Raw genomic sequence first — 17,573 nt, forward strand, 5'->3', positions numbered from 1 at the left:
TCCGGGGATCGGAATGAGCATCTCGTCAGGAAGCCTCAGCTCTGTCCGTTTGTCTTGGGAAGCGGGGTGGAGGCGGGGGCGGGGCGGGGGGCGTATGGCATGGCACCAATCCGCGTCGCCTCATTTGAGAGATTTTTGGTCGAACAGCTGCAGGTCCAGGCGCACCCACACCTCGCCTGTCGGCACCTCGTGCAGCAGCAGGCGCCTTGTCGCTGCTCCCTTGTTTTCCAGCTCCTTCTTGATGGTGGCCACAGGAACTTCAGTGCGGCCCAGGAAGTCTAACAATGATACAAGCAGCCATGATGAAAGCGGCCACCATCAAACGCTAGTAATAGAACACAGGCCATTGTGGCACAATGAAAGAAATTAAGCAATAGGGGGGGGAAAGAAATAAACGGTCAAACACAAAAGAAATTATCTAGTAGAAGGGTTGCAGTGAGACTGCAGAATATACCAGGGCATAAAGTAGAGAACGTAGTTCATCTGTATGTGTTCTTGGGCTGTAGGAGTAACCCGTACAAATACAAAGAGAATGTTCAAACTCACACACACAGAACCAGGGGGAGGATATGGAACCAGAACCCTGAAGCATGAAACCACAGTGATACCCCATGGAGAAACTTAAAATGACGTGTAATAAATAAATAAATTAAAAATAAATTAAAAGTTAAATTAAAAAAAAAAAAAACAAGACGAAACTTCAAATATGACACCCAAATTTTTCTAAGGGAAATTTAACATCAGCACATTTAACATCAGAACTGTTCCCAAGACGAATTTCAGGAAGTGTCAACGTGTAAAAAGAGGAGAAATAAACATCTGAAGAAAGGACTAACCATCGGGAGAGAACTGGTCCCTCTTGAAGATGGTGACACATAGAACATCCTGGTACAGGTCCTTAATGAAGAACTGACAGTTGAAGTTCCACTTGGGGTTGATTGTGTCATTTATTGTCCGGGAGGTGAAACACTGTGCCCCCATGGTCACCTCGCAATATGGATTACTCTTTCCTGGAGGGTGTAGGCCATCAAAAAAAACCATTAAACCCAACCATCAAGCCATACATGAGGTACAAGGCATTAGGGGGTTAGCGGCTGGAGTTTCGGGAGATAGGACTTGACCTTTGACCCTCACCATTGGGCTTGCAGGGCTTGAGCTCTGTGGCCTCCAAAATAGTGACCAGCAGGCGGCCAATGCCACTGGTTTTCAGGGAACGAGCTGGAAATGCATACAGCAAGTGATGCATGAGTCGAAAGACCAAGGAACAATAAATAAGATTCATAATAAAGAAGTTAAGATGCAAGGAACTCCCAAGGAATTGGCAGAAATAAGATACAGCAACTGGAAAAAAAAACTGTAGTTAATGGGGCACTGCAGTCTATGATAGGGTTATCAAGGGTTCAGTAATGAAGGTCTGCATAAATAGACTGTACAGCAACCAAAAGGGAAAGTAGTAGGTTCTTAAACTGCAACGGATGTGTTCACTGGAAGGACAGGCTGTGTAAAAGAGGGAAACTCAAATTCAGGAAAAACCAGTGCTCAGCTACAAACTCAGACCAAGATTTTGTTTTTACAAACCAGTTGAGTAGCCTTTGACTGACTCTCTATGCTCAACTGGTTGGAAGAAACAAATTCTTGCTCATGGGGTTTGTAGGTTCTGGCTGTGAAACGTCCAACATGGACTAAAACATGGGGTCAGGGTTCTGAAACACTGAATAGGGTAATGAATATATACTGGTGACTTAGAGGATTTTATATTACAGATACATAAATATACACACACACACATACATATAACTAAATTAAATAGGAAAAGGACAAGCAATTTTGTAGACAGATGAATAAAACCATTACATAATCAAACTGGACTGAAGGGTTATGCTAAGACACTGAAAAGGATTAAATGCAAATAAAATAGTTCACCTTGGTAAGCTTTCTCTCGCTTCTTCTTCTCAGTCTCTATGAAATGTTCTGAAGCAGCTTTGATTTTCTGCGCCCAGGCAGTCCTGATTGATTAAATAAGAAGAAACACCTGATTTGTTACCAGAACAGGACACCGAGGGAGCCTCCTTGTGGACTGAAGCCACAGCTTCCTTGTTCAATTCTCCTTAGTCTCTTCTCTAACTCCCTTCCTTCCCCACTCATTGATGTTCTCTGTCCTGAGAGTATAAACACGGTCGATGTGGGAGATGTGGAAGATTGGCTCATCGCTAGACGGATCGGAGGGCATCTTCACCAGAACTTCATTTAGAAACACGGGCTGGTTGGATAGAAGACCAAAATCGGGTCATAGACTCGCATTAAATTGGAAGTACACACAGTAGAGAAAGCCCGTAAAAATGGGCTAAACATACAACTAAGGAAATGGCACCTCTTTCTAGAAAGTTCTACTCCGAATTGTATGGATATGAAAAGTTCATTTAAAACGCAATGTATGATTTTGTGCCGTAAATGTAACTGTCTGGTATTGCTAGCCCCCTCCATTACTCCCCAGCATGAAAAAGAGTCTCACGTTCTTGTACATCTTGAACTGCATGTTGCACTTGGGACTGAAGAGCTTATCCGTCCCTGATGAGGTGAACTGCTTCACTGCTTGGGTGAGCAGCAGGAAGTCATTGAAGAGGAAGGTGTATAACTCCTTGTTGCTCTTAGTTTTATAGACCTTGCCGCTGTGTAGCAGCTTTCGGGGACCCAGGCAGTTGGTCAAGGAGTTGAATATCAAGTTCTGTAGGGAAATGGAACAATTGGAAGTGTCCAGTAAACTGTAGGAAAGCTGCAAAAATCCAGACCCTAACTTGTAGTAGGATTAACTCTGTAGACGACTTTGTTAGAGGCTGTGCATGTAAACAAACATTTGTTAAGAACTTCAGGAGGGAATATTGTAGATTATATAAAACCCAGGCTATAGACAAGAGCTTCGTGATATAGTTGCATTAGATGTGCTCACCTCAGTGATGCCTTCACACTGGACATGGCTCTGAATCCACTCTAACCTGTCGGAGTTCTCCTTCTCCCGGACCCCCTCGTTGACCTGCAGACAGAGCTCCTCGGCCCTGTCCAGAGCCTCCCGCAAGTGTCCATGGTCCAAGTGATTCTCTGGAGTGTTCTCGAGAATCTGGGGAGCAGGAGATTTGGAAATAGGTCTGGGACCTGCCTAAGAATGAACTCTGTCTTTGGACAAGGACTGTGGAGTTCAGGGTAGAGTGAAGTTACTGGCGGTTTGATGTTAATCAGATCCATCCATCCATCCATCCATCCATAAATAAACTGGTGCAGCACGTTTTGTAACAGTTGACATCCAACATTTCACAATACCCATACTCACTGTTAGGTTGAAGAAACAGTTGTTAATCATTTCTGTATGATCAGCAATGAGTGTAAATATATATGTATACGTTATTTCTTATCTTCTAGCCACATACTCTTAGCTATTGTACTCTAAGTAGGTGGTTAACAGCTGCCTACTTAGATAAGAATCTCACTTCCCTCTCTTGCGCCCCCCATTGACTATAAATAAAGAAGCCAAGGGGAACCACCCTTTGTAACACATTCTGCTGTAGTTTGCATTGCAGAGAGTGTGGGTACCCTTGCAAGTAAAACTGTAACCTGTGTGTGTCTCGTAAATGTGGAGTTGGGGTGGAAACGCCGGGCGCTTTCCCCAACATAGAATTTGGTCCTTCGAGCCGGATCCGAGGAACCCCGAAGACGTCTCCAGTACGCCGAGAGAAGCGACACCGAAGTCTGTCGACAGCCACTCGAAGTCGGGTGCAAGAAAGACCTGTGATGTGAATTCGTCATCAGGCCGGTGGTTAGAACTGCGCTCGACGTCTGGTGATGTCTGAAGGACCTCGGTGACGGATCAGAGAGCACACTATACAGGTGAGAGATACGGCACCTAAGTGAGTAGGTGGCCAAGTGAGAGATACGGCACCTAAATAAGTAGGTGGCCAAGACATGCATGTGGTTGAGGTTAGCCGAAATTAACCGGGAGAGAAAGTAGGCGTTGTTGGAAATATATATATTGATGTATGTGGATGTGTTTTTATAGGTTTTAGATTAACCTACACGATCCACCCTAAAAGCAACAACATACTGGTGACTGAAGGATCAAGGACGGGTTTCATCCCTGAAAACTAACACCGCTGCTCTAATAGGGAGCAGTAGAAGGCCGTGTTAGTGTCCTCCTGAGGTCTCATGCCAGATACTTGCTTTTAGGATTTTTTATTTTTTGTAGTGTATCCATTAAAAGGTAACAATGGGGAAGAATCAAAGTAAACAAATGGAACTAGAGGGAGATGAGAAGTTTATGGAAGGATATAAGCCAGGATCAGGACAAATAAGTAGATGGAGGAAAAAACATGGGTTTGAAGGAAAACTCCACACTCCAGATATATATAAAAGCTCACAGACTTTTGTATAAAAGCTAAACTTAAAACTGGAGATGTTACAGACTACCAATAAGAAAGAAGGTAAAGACAGAAAAAAAGAATATGTTTTTTCTGATGCATGGTTGGAACAAAGTAAGTTAAGAGATGTACGTAGAAAACAGAGTATGCAACAATTACATGGAAGGATAGAGATAGTGTTTATGAGACGAGCAGATTATGGCAGAATAGCGCAATGTAAACAAAAAGATGGAGAGGAACCTGAGGATTTTATGGATAGAATGAGAGTTGTATTTAGAGGAAACTCAGGGATCCCATTTGATGAAGAGGCAGTAGGAGTGTACCAACAACAGCTAAAACGAGCTTTTGTCGCAGGCCTAAAGCCCGAATTGCGAAAATATCTTGACAAACATTGGGTACATCAGAATACTGGTTCAGTCCAACAAGCACTAGAATATGCCCAACACGCGCAGAGAGCGCAGAAACAGGAAAAGACAGACACAATATTCAGCGCCTCAGATGTAGTAGCGTTAGTGCAAATGAATCCTCCGGGGAGGGGAGGATTCAGAGGAAGGTCAAGAGGCCGAGGAAGGGGGAGAGGTGTTTTCAGAAACAATTACAGGAATTCGTCTCAGCAAGATAACATTTGCTGGACATGCAGGAAACCTGGACACTTAGCTAGGAATTGTAGAGTAGGGAAACAACCATATAACCCAAACTCCATTGAAAACAATGATCAATGACCCCCCTCGGAGGCCCCTGTTACCGACACCATCCGAGGCAAAACAGAGGTGATTTTAAGAAAGGAAACGGAGGTCACTTTACAAGACCTTTTAGATAAGGAAATAGATTTACAAGCAGTGTGTCAGTTATTAGCAGAAAGGCAGTGGGAAACCTTGCCAAGTCGGAAGTTAGTCATAAACGGCAAAGTATATGAATGTCTGTGTGACACTGGAGCATGTAGGACTGTCCTAACCTCCAGTCCTCCCGGAGTCACATATTCTTCATCAGTCATAAATATAAAAACGGCAGGAGGTCAGACAGACAGACATCAGTTAACAAACCCAGTTGCAGTAAAAGATAAGGAAACTGGACTTGAATGTCAAGCACAGGTGTTAATAAGCCCTTCTTGTCCTGTTAACTTGTTAGGTCGAGACCTTATGGTACAAATGGGCATTAGCGTGGTTGCCACAGCCACTGGCATGAAAGCAATCGTAAATGAGGAAGCTTATGTTGTGCAAGGAACCACAACACCACAATATTACTGGTCTCTGGACCTAGGGGGAACTGCACAGACACGAGAATTATTGCGGAAAACTAGAGAAAAGCAGTCCCCTAGACAGGCCCAGTTCATGCCTGACGATGCCTTACACGTCACTATGTGGTACAAAGACACCCTTGGACCAGATTATGTCTATGACAAAACGTTTCATGCCCTCCAAGACACTTGTATAATATATGTATGTTAACCCCACCACTGGGTTTTCAGCAGCCTCAGTCATTTTATCTAACAAGCAACAAGCTGTATTTAGAGAGAGAACACCACACGTATCTCTTTCAAAACCACCCCAGATGCAGTGGAGAGATGTAGAGATGTTCTTACGAGATTCTATGCACAGTTACAATGACTACCAACCCGTATCTGGCTCCTGTTGGAGCTATGATGAGAAACACAATGTGTGGCGGTTTCCTTTGGGATGGAGAGTTCAAACCACTCCCACCACACACTTAAAGGACCCAACCTGACAAATTTTTTCAACCCTGGAGGAGGGATCATGTCCAGATCTAGATCGCCTTCCAGAAGGGTTGTGGTCGTCCTCCCCCACTGATGTAGGGCTGGTAAAGGGATTCCCACCTTACAAAGTAACTGTGAAATCAGAACACCGTCCGGCAATACCCATTAAAACCTGAAGCAGAGAAAGGTATAGCCCCTGTAGTGCAAGACATGTTAGCATCAGGAATATTGCGAGAGGCTCCTGAAGCCACTTGCAACACTCCTATCTTTCCAGTCCAGAAGGGACATACAGGGAAATGGCGCATGGTGCAGGATTTAAGACCTGTTAATAACATAGTGCAACATGCAGCACCAGACGTGCCTAACCCACACTTATTGCTCAACTCATTGACTCCTGATAAAAGCTACTTCTCAGTAGTGGATCTTAGTAATGCATTTTTCTCAGTACCATTGCACCCTGATTCTCAACATTTATTTGGATTTACCTATAAAGGGAAAAAATATACATATACTAGACTCCCTCAGGGATTTTCTGAAAGCCCACATGTATATACCATGGCCCTTAGATACTCTATGAGTACCTGTGAAATACCATCACATAGTCAGGTATTACTATACGTGGATGATATCTTAATAGCAGCAGATTCAGAACAACATTGCAAAGAAACTACCCTAACTGTGCTTCAGCATTTATACAATACTGGACATAAAGCTTCTAAACAGAAGTTGCAGTACTGCAAAAAGACAGTTGTCTATTTAGGGCATAACCTTTCACAAAAAGGTCGCTCGCTGCTAGAGATAAGGAAACAAGCTATACAGGAAGCACCTAAACCACAGACTAAACAACAGATGCAATTATTGTAGAGAATGGTTACCAGATTATGCTTTTCTAGTTCAACCTTTGCAAAATTTAATATACGGGAAGGAGATGACTCTAAAGGACAAAATACAATGGACTGAGGACGGAGAAAATGCTTTTACAAATTTAAAAAGAATGTTGCAAACCAATGTGACCCTTGCTCTACCAGATTATCAACAACCATTCACCCTATGTGTAGATGCTAATCAAGGTTATATGAAAGCAGTATTAACACAGCCATTCGGAGCAAAAGAGAGACCGTTAGCATTCTATTCAAAACGATTAGATGCAGTAGCAGCTGGCTTTCCACAGTGTTTACAGGCCTGTGCAGCTGCTGCAGAAGCAGTAAAGGTATCAGCAGAATTGGTACTTTGTCACCCCCTCATACTTAAAGTTCCTCATTCTGTGTCTCTAATCTTGTTGCAGACACCGCTTCCATTCTTAACACATACAAGACATCTTACCTTAGTGTCACTTTTGCTCTCACAACGTAACATTGAACTTCAGCGGTGTGGCCTATTGAACCCTAGTACGCTTCTCCCTACCGCAGAGGATGGGGAGCCACATTCTTGCAAAGCAACAATAGAAGAACAAACAAAACCAAGAGCAGATATTCTGCAAACTTTTATACCAGGATCAGAAGTTGTTTATGTAGATGGCTCAGCATCAAAAAATGATATGGAAAAAAATAAAGTTGGGTATGCTGTAGTTACATCTACTGAAGTGTTAGAAGCCAATGCACTCCCTTCTACTTGTTCAGCACAAGCGGCTGAACTTTATGCTGTGATCAGGGCATGTGAACTGTTCAAGAACAAGTCACTTACTATCTACACTGATAGTCAATATGTGTTTGCAGCTGTCCATCACCATGCAAGAGTCTGGAAAAATAGAGGTTTTAGAACATCACAGGGCACATCTCTTACTCATACGAATTTGCTACTTAGATTATTAGACGTTGTGCATTTACCGACTCACTTTGCACTGTGCAAATGCAAAGCACACCAGACTGATGACTCTGCAGAAACCGCAGGAAATAGTTTTGCAGATAAAACCGCCAAAGAAGCGGCACTGAAACAACCTACCTTATCAGTGGCAGACATTCTTTTTATAGATAGCGATGTGCTATGTGATGCACAGATTCATGCTCCTAAAATAGAAGTACAAAGTTGGATCAAAAGAGGAGCAATACAACGAGAGAAAGTTTACTATATGAATGACAAGCCCATCCTACCAAAAAATTTATACAAAACAGCTGCTTTGGTGAGCCATGGAAATACTCATGTCTCAACAGGAGGGATGGTACATATCATACAACAATATTTCTATGCTATAAATTTTTCTGATTATGCAAAACAATTTTGTAGGACATGCTTAATTTGTTGTAAACACAATGCACAAGGAAACATCAGACCAAAACGTGGCCAGTTCCCCACAGCTGAGTATCCGTTTCAAGTTGTACATATGGATTTTATTGAATTATCTTGGTCACAAGGAAAGAAATACTGTCTAGTTATTATAGACACCTTTTCTAAGTGGGTAGAAATATACCCTGTAAAGCATTGTGATGCAATGACCGTTGCAAAATGTTTGGTAAGCCATTATTTCCCTACCTATGGCATACCTCATATTATAAGATCAGACAATGGGACTCATTTTGTAAATCAGACTATGTCCCTTTGCTCACAAGCATTAGGTTTTACGCTTAAGAATCATTGTGCGTATCACCCCCAGAGCGCAGGCTTAGTGGAAAGGACCAACGGCACTATTAAAACAAGGCTAAAAAAGACAATGGAAGAGACAAAAAGGCCGTGGCCAGAATGTTTGTCTCTAGTAAAATTATGGATGAGAATAACTCCCACTCCTGCAGGATTAACACCTTTTGAAATAGTGTATGGTAGACCATTTCCCCTAGCAACTGAAATGAATGACATAGAAAAAGCAGACCGAGAAAATACGCTGGCTGATTGGATGCGTAAACTACTAACATCACAACAAAAACATAGCCCCAGTAGTCTGCCGGTAAATTCTGTTTCTACTCAACAGGATAACTTGCAGCCGGGAGATTGGGTCCTGGTCAAGGTCCTGTTGCGGAAAGATTGGAGCACACCTCGGTGGGACGGTCCTTATCAAGTCCTCCTCACAACACCAACAGCAGTAAAGATCGCAGAACGACCTTCCTGGATACACAAAAGTCACTGTAAACCCATCAAGCCCTTATCAGAGGCCTCAGCAACAGAGTAGCAGTGGAAGTCCGCTACAAAGGCACAGTAACCAATAGGGTGCTGTTGTCTCAACCCGGTGAAGAAAACAACTGAGCTGCACTCTATTTAGGATGGCCCTGATAGGGTGGGGATGTGGTAAAGTGACTCTAGGGGTCATTCTTGTTGTAGGACTTGTATGGTTGTCCTGGCTCTCACCAGCTCCATTACAGCACCTACGGCGATGGACCCATGATGACTTCCATCTACGCCCGTTGCCCGCTGACCACTCACATCCATTTATGCAAAACTACTGGTACCGATATGTACATGATACTGTAACAGCGAAAAATGTGACAAATTGCTATGTTTGTTCAGTAATGCCCACTCATAGTGAAGGACCTACGGTGTATGGTAAAGCTATGAACATATCCCAAGCCAAGTGCGCTGCTTCTTTCGCAGGAATAGGATACCAGAGCCGTCTTTCCCTTATATTTTCGCTAGCAGGGGAAGATGTGAACATAACTATACCTGGGACTAATAGAATGACAGTGGTCCGAATTAAGTATCAGGAGGCTACAGGAAACTACCCAGATGACGTTGGGTTTCAAAATGGTACCTGTATACAGGATTTCTGGGTAGACTTCGCTGTTGCTAAAACTAATGTCTCACTTCCTTTTTCTGTCTTGATGGACCGAGACCCACTGACATATCAGCATGCCATTTGTTTTAAGCAAGATAATGGTACGCGATGGATAGGAGGAAACACCACGAACTGTAACCTAACATATGTAGACAGCATGTATGGATCTCCAATTTCGATGCTTCGCCCCAGTAATGGAACATATTGGGTGGACGGAGTAGCATGGTTGTGTGGACCTCGTGCATACTTTGTCTTACCACCGAACTGGTTTGGAGTGTGCGCTCTTATTTTTGTTTCAGATCACACCTTCCTGATAGCACAGGAAAGTAAAACTTTCTTCAGAAGCAGGAGAAGGCGTTCGATATCAATACAACCCCATGATAGTGTGTGGGGAACCGACGTGCCCGCTGAACATAAATTGTGGGGAACAGGCAGTAAAGTTATGCTGGCCCTGTTCCCTGGGCTAGGAATTGGAAAACTCATGCTACGCGTAGAAACTCTAAATTATAGACTAGGTCTATTTATGAATGATTCGATACTGATTAACCAAAAACAAAATGAACAATTAGACATAACCAGACAGATGGTAATCCAGAATCGTATGGCATTAGACCTACTGACAGCCGCACAAGGAGGAGTATGTGTCCTCCTGAACCAAACGTGCTGCACTTACATTCCTGACAATGTGCACTCACCCAATATGACATCTGCCTTAGACCGCCTCCGAAACTTACAAAAAGTGATGACCATGGACAGTCGACCGCAGTCCTCCTCATCCTGGTTAGACTGGTTTATTACAGGAACATGGTGGTCAATACTGATGAAAACATGCCTACCTCTTCTTTTGTTTTTCATTTTATTTTTCTGTTGTTTTATTACTGTTATACCATGTTTGAAAATGTTTATTAATCAAGCTCTTAATGCTGCTTTTCGGACACGCAGTACAATGTTTCTCTCCCTTACCCAAACTATAGAGACAGAGCCTGTTTCCAGCGATGGCGATGAAGAAGACATATAATTCATAATGACGGCCGAGCCGAAAGCACCCGTGCAGGGCTCGGACCTGAAGAAACGGAATTAAATGTTTTCCAGGATAATGACAATGTGGTCTAAATGAAGGTTGTACCTAAAGTGCTTTTGCAACTTCTACAATGTTGATGCTTCTGATCATACTGTCATGATAAACAGGAGGGACTGTTAGGTTGAAGAAACAGTTGTTAATCATTTCTGTATGATCAGCAATGAGTGTAAATATATATGTATACGTTATTTCTTATCTTCTAGCCACATACTCTTAGCTATTGTACTCTAAGTAGGTGGTTAACAGCTGCCTACTTAGATAAGAATCTCACTTCCCTCTCTTGCGCCCCCCATTGACTATAAATAAAGAAGCCAAGGGGAACCACCCTTTGTAACACATTCTGCTGTAGTTTGCATTGCAGAGAGTGTGGGTACCCTTGCAAGTAAAACTGTAACCTGTGTGTGTCTCGTAAATGTGGAGTTGGGGTGGAAACGCCGGGCGCTTTCCCCAACACTCACTCTTCTGCCTGAAGTTTTTGCATTTCATTGGTATTTAACTCCAGCAAAACAGCACATTCTTTCTTGTATTTGCTGACCATGATGATGGTCACAACCATTATCATTTGGTCCCCAAAGGAATTGACACGAACTGCATCTTTGGCAGGGCAAAGTCATACGTAGCAGCAACCCAAATTGAGCTAAATCCAAGGCAAATTGGATGAGGCTAATTCGTCATGCCTCCCACATCGCACACTGAAGGAGGGACCACGGGTGACAATGTGCAGGACTTACGTTCTTTATGATGAGTGGATAGCGGGTGATTCTCTGCATAGGCTTCAGCAGGAAGCTGGACAGTGGCATACCTTTACACCGGTGATCTGTAGCGATTTTCTGAGAGAGAGACACACACACACTTAGGAGTCAGAAACCCTAGCCTACGTCCTTATCTAAAGCACCACTCTAAATTTCAGTCTAGGTGCTTTAGAAGAGTTGAGTCCAGAGGTCTCATAGAACATAGTATTGGCCCGCAAGATATCTTTGTAATTCATTTCAGAAGAAAATAAAGAACAGTTCAACATCCATTTAACCCGCTACCGCTTTTTCACTGAGGACATTTGGACGGCTGCAATTCTCCCGCTTACCGATCGCTCTGGAACAGCCTTTAACAATGAACTATCTACCCCTCCCATTTGTTCCAGGGCTGCTGCCCACCATTCCTCACCTTGAGGAAGTCCTTGAACTCGGGTTCCTTGTCAGTCTTTTGTTGCAGCAGGGCTGCACCGTTAAGCTGGCAGCTGCAGAAGCGGATGTAGGCCTGCATGTGCGAGAGCTCCGAGGCCAGGATGTCCCCAATCATCTGCACCGGCATCTTCTCGCCACCCGTTTTCTTCCTCACCCTCAGTGCCCTGCCATTCACAAACACAATCACCAAAACCGCAAAGGCCGCCAAGTCCAGTACCAAGCAATTTCTTCGTAAAAGTTCAGGTGAGTTTCAAAAACAGAATGCTGGCCAGTGCCATTCTCAACAAACATTCCAGTTTCCATGATCTTTAAGTGCAAAAACTGTGCAGCCTGTTTTGTTATTATCCATCGACTGCATAGATAATTCCTTTTCCTGGCACTTCTCTATTTCTGGGACTTCACTCTGCCTATGACATTTGCTGTTGTGGGACACGATACTCGCAGTTCGTATTCCTAGAGCAAGGTGGCAGCATCGGATCACGTTTCATTCCCAAGAATTTCAGCTACCAAGAAGAAACAAGCTTGTGGAAAGACACACTTGTGAAGTTTGGTGTTGGACATAATCAGGTCCTTCCAGTTGACGAAGATCATGGCCATTTCAACTTCTGTCAGGCGTCCCGACTCAGACATGGGCTTGTAAAACACCTGGAGAAAAAAAAATGAGAGACGGGCAAAGTTGGAAAGGGTTAGTAAAGGTTAAGAGGGATAACAAAATGTTAGGGAAAATAAGTTAAACATGTTCTGGCACAAAAACCTACACTCAAAGCCCTATACATGAGATCCATGACAAGAATATAAAAACTCAAAACTGCAAATGCTTAAAGCAGACTGAAGTGCAAAGACCTCACGGGGGCCCCACTGCAGATCATACCTCCAGGACCAGCTGAAGGTCAGCCATGTATCGCTCCTCCGTCTCAATGAGCTCGTGGACGTAACCCTGTCGCTTCCTCTCCTGCGGACTCATGGTGTCCAGGCTGGTCAGGTCAGCACACCCTGCAGGGTCGGGGATGACGGGGGTGGGGGTGGGAGTGGGGGGGGGGGCAGCCGCGGTCAGCAGCTGTCTTGCGTGGCCCCAAACATGTGGCTAAACCACTGGCTTGAGAAGCCGCTACCCGGAGCTGTCGCTAAGTCACTGCGCGAGAACAACCCTCCCGTCCGTCTTACCTTTTGCTGAAAATTCAGCAAGTATTATATACTTCTTAATTTTACAAAGACTTTTTTCCTATCATATTTTTTAGTTTTTGAAGTTGATAATCTGGAAAACTGCTGCCTGGGATATACTATCCATTCTTGACTCTTGGAATAGGAATTGAAGTCGAATCAAACAGCCTTACAGCACCCTCTTTAGGTTCCATACAGTAATATGGAAAACAGAACAATTACTAACTGAACGCAACATCCCCCCTTTACTTCCTGCAGCAGCACTGTATTCTATTAAAGACACGCCTTACCTGTAACATTTCTTCCTATAAGGTCATTACACCCCAGACAAAATAGAATGTAAGTTCAACAAAAAACATTGTGCTTGTGCCTTCCTGTAACTGCACAACCTTTTCACTATGAACTGCCTGTTTTGCTTCCAACAGAAATCAATTACAATTAGAAATGTTCCATTCACTGAGGACCACAGTAAGAGGATCTACGAACAACTGTTATATATTTTATACTGAATCTATCTTTTCCTTTAAGGTATCTCTTTCTAACCAGAAAATCACGGTCAGAACATGCATTTCATTTCTTTGTTTAATTCTGTGAAGTTCCATAGTCCTTGAGCCGATGATGGTTTGTGTGCCCTGGCTGCACAGCTTCCAGTTCCTTAGGCCATTCCAAGCTCAACTGTTCCTTCAGGACCAGTCTTTGGCAGGGCTGGAAATTGGGGAAGTCCACTGGGTACTGAGGCCAAATGGGCAGCATGCCATGCTTTCCCGTCAGCCAGGATGGGTCTCGATGGGTGCAGAGAATTTCTGATGCCCTTTTTGCACATGCGCTGGTTTCCACAGCCGCACTCTGTGCCCTTCTCTGAATGAGGGAGTGCGAGCTCCCTGTCTTGCATCACAGTACTGTTTCATGCGAGATTGGCAAAGAAACACCCAGCAATGCACTTTATTATCATGTCACTTAATTATCACTTATGCCCCTTCAGTAGCAGGCCAAGTACAAACACTACACAAGCAGAGTATTCTGTGGGGAAAAATTTATGTCCTCAACTGCTGAGAGCAGCGTGCTCTGTGCTCATTACATCTGTGAGCTCATTACTCTCTGTAGTGCTTTTCAATGCTGCATTGAGCAGCTGCCAAGATGTTATGCTGCCTCTGAGGATAACTGTTTGTTTAGGAGTAGAATAATTCAGAATAATTCAGAAGATGGATACAGATTTTCTCTTTTTAAACAAGACACTGGCTCACTCATAATTGTCCAGTAAGAGGTAAGGAGCATTCCTATTGAACAATCATGACTTCTAGCTTAAGTTAACTCCGCTAACTGAGAAATCCTGCTTAGTGGAACACCTCCCTGGTCAGAAGAGAACAACTACAGCAACCAAGAGTCACTACCTGGCTTCTGGTTATTCTGCATTAGCTCACAGCTCAGACTGGGAGTCATTTCATAATGAATTGACTCCTCAAGTCCAAGCCTTGCAGTGGACTGCAAAGCATCCAGGGACACTGCGCAGCACGTTAAAGGACAGCTCTTATGGAGTGACCACTAAACGTAAAAGTGGAAAAATAAATCATTTAAAAAATGTTAAATGAATAGTTAAGGAAGATGTAGCATTTGATTATGTCCATGCATTTTATAATATATTCAGTACAGGATCATAGGGGAGTCACAATAGGACATACTGTAAGGAAGTGGAATATTCTGCTAAGAAGGTCAGTGCATCATAGGACTCACTGACAGACACAGACACACACAGGCACAAGGAAACAAGCAGCAGAACATGCATATGACATGCAGAGCTCAGCCATGATGTTAAGAGCACGACACCCTGAGCCAACAAGCCTGTAGGACCTAAGCCAGCAAAATAGTCTAATTTTCTTTCATGCGTACTTTGACACAGACATCAGCTTAATACAATGCATAAGGCTCACAAGTTGAAACTTCAAGAATAGGCACAGACCATGACATCACCTTAAAACCAGCTTGGAAGGTGATGAAATTGTAACCTGGCTGTCTTCATCGCCTGATTTAATCCCCATCATTAACTATGGGGCCTTAATGTAGCATAAGATTAACCACGATCACAAACATTACACTTCTCAGAGCGGCATCTAGGAGGTTGTGAGTGAGTGTGTGTGTGTGTGTGTGTGTGAACTGATACCAGGCTCATGATGGTCATTGACAAGAAAGGGCATTAAACTTGGCAAAAGGGACCGTAAAGAATGGCAGATTGTTTTTCTCTATATAAATTCAATAACTAACTAAGTCTGCTTTTATTATTGTTTCTCTTAATACGAGAAAGAGAAAAATCCATCAGTTTCTTTTGTTTTCGTTTGTGACTAATTTTCTCTAAAAAAGAATTTACTTTTAGCAAGACAAAACTTCTGAATTCATTTTCTCAGTCTGTCAGTTTACTACATGTATAAGAATTAAAGAAGTCTTATTTGTTGCATTTCGTTAATATTTGAAAGTGATTTTATTACAGTGAATCTCATGACATCATTCTTTTGTTATCCCTAAAGTTAACAGGAACGTTTGTAGCTCCAAAAAGCAGTGCATAATTCGACTGACGATCGCCACGTACTACGGACTAAAAGTTTGGCCCCTTATCCTTTGCAAAAGTTTCACTGCAGCTTTTTTTCCTCATTAACGTCAAAGCTGTGAAGAACTGAGAAAGTTCTTTTTTGAAGATAAAAAAAAGTTTGGAGGAGTTTTGAAGAATCTTGTTGTCACGTTCAAAGCCGGACGGAACGGCGATCGTGCGAGGCGAACGGGCAGGAAGCAGGCGGACAGGCGGAAGTCAGGGTAAACCAGGGATTTAATAAATAAACAGGGAGCAGGAGACATGAAACGCTAACTAACATCAATGACAGACAATGGACTCAGGTAAGACACGGACTGAAATACACAGGACTGAGCAAATTAACTAGACACAGCTGGGTACAATCGGGAGAAAACACGTGGGTAATCAGGGGGCGTGGCACACAGGAGGAGTGGACGAGCCGGGCATGACACTTGTTTTATGAATATAGATTTTCCCAACAATATAATTTTATTGAGTAAAAGATAAAGCGTATCATCATTTAGGACAACACCAAAGATAATATCATTACAAGTAAAGGAAGTCAAAAAATGAAATTTTGTACTTGTTGAGAAGCAACAAGAGAAGAACAAGTGGTCCAAAGTTTCTATGTCATTATTTTAAAAGGTGCAAGTATTATTATCAAAGTTAAACTTAGCATGAAGAAATTAATTACAGGTATATATAGCATTGAATACTTTAAAGTGTAACTCTGACTTTGGGGGGTATTGGATAATAAATATATTTAGTGCAAATGTGTTTACTGGTTGATTTGAATTTTTATTGGAAAGGTGACGAAATAGTTCATAAGCAACGTCTAATAATATTATGTCTAATAATTTCATTTAGGAATTTACCCTACTTATAAAATAATACCATTGTATTGGAGAGGAGGGAGGCTATGAAATAGGAGAAGGGGAGAATTGTTTAAAAGGTTCCTGACCAACATTAAATGTGCAGCTGGAATAGATTTTAGAACAATATCAAACTCTTTTTTAATAAACTGTATTATGTTTTAAACAAAAGTTTTCAAAAAACAGAACATTTCCTGTGATGTCCAATAGATGCAAAGCTGACCAGATGTTCTTCTCTACCCAACGTTCATGGTACGGGGACTGATTTCTGTGGGTAATATATCTATTATTCCAAATAGGTACCAAGTTTGGACTGAAAAATAATAAGAGCATAAGAAATTTACAAACGAGAGGAGGCCATTCAGCTCATCAAGCACGTTTGGGGAGAACTTAACTAATAGCTCAGAATTTTTTAAATCTTATCTAGCTCTGATTTAAAGGAACCCAGGGTTTTAGCTTGCACTACATGAACAGGAAGACTGTTCCATACTCTAACTACACGCTGTGTAAAAGTGTTTTCTCAAGTTCAGTTTAAAATGTTCTCCCACTAATTTCCACCTATGGCCATGAGTATTTAAACTAATATTGAAGCAGCCATTTGGCTGAAGAGCATCTCGACCTGTTAGAACCTTGCAGGCTCATGATGGTCATTGACAAGAAAGGGCATTAAACTTGGCAAAAGTGACCGTAAAGAATGGCAGATAGTTTGTTATTCTTTATATAAATTCAATAACTAAGTCTGCTTTTATTATTGTTTCACTTGATAGGAAAGAGAGAAAAATCCATCAGTTTCTTTTGTTTTCGTTTGTGACTAATTTTCTCTAAAAATGAACTTACTTTTAGCAAAACAAAACTTCTGAATTCATTTTCCCAGTCTGTCAGTTTGCACGCACACACA

At 42.5% G+C, this 17,573-nt stretch overlaps 1 protein-coding gene and 1 long non-coding RNA gene across 2 annotated transcripts; both read right to left on the reverse strand.

The window, feature by feature from the left end:
• Positions 1 to 88: 88 nt before the first annotated feature.
• Positions 89 to 1,246, reverse strand: LOC125728548 (intersectin-2-like). Its single transcript, XM_049005443.1, has 3 exons — positions 1,135 to 1,246; positions 837 to 1,010; positions 89 to 278 (listed from the first exon to the last, which is right to left on the reverse strand). Exons 1-3 carry the CDS (start codon positions 1,244 to 1,246, stop codon positions 121 to 123), a joined length of 444 nt encoding a protein of 147 aa, XP_048861400.1. The 3' UTR covers positions 89 to 120.
• A 1,840-nt stretch (positions 1,247 to 3,086) lies between these two features.
• On the reverse strand, positions 3,087 to 12,145 carry LOC125728547 (uncharacterized). The gene is made up of 3 exons (XR_007389174.1): positions 12,063 to 12,145; positions 11,633 to 11,731; positions 3,087 to 3,115 (listed from the first exon to the last, which is right to left on the reverse strand). It is a non-coding gene; the product is annotated as an uncharacterized LOC125728547 (long non-coding RNA).
• Positions 12,146 to 17,573: the final 5,428 nt, after the last annotated feature.

The sequence above is a fragment of the Brienomyrus brachyistius genome, unplaced genomic scaffold (assembly GCF_023856365.1).
Source record: "Brienomyrus brachyistius isolate T26 unplaced genomic scaffold, BBRACH_0.4 scaffold313, whole genome shotgun sequence".
NCBI classification, from domain to species: domain Eukaryota; kingdom Metazoa; phylum Chordata; class Actinopteri; order Osteoglossiformes; family Mormyridae; genus Brienomyrus; species Brienomyrus brachyistius.

What these genes read in the sequence shown, in the direction of transcription:
- LOC125728548 (XM_049005443.1), bottom strand. Translation starts at nt 1,246, where the DNA reads ATGCATCACTTGCTGTATGCATTTCCAGCTCGTTCCCTGAAAACCAGT. An exon ending in CAAGCCCTGCAAGCCCAATG is followed by an intron (nt 1,011 to 1,134) that starts GTGAGGGTCAAA and finishes TACACCCTCCAG; the next exon opens with GAAAGAGTAATCCATATTGC. An exon ending in GGACCAGTTCTCTCCCGATG is followed by an intron (nt 279 to 836) that starts GTTAGTCCTTTC and finishes TATCATTGTTAG; the next exon opens with ACTTCCTGGGCCGCACTGAA.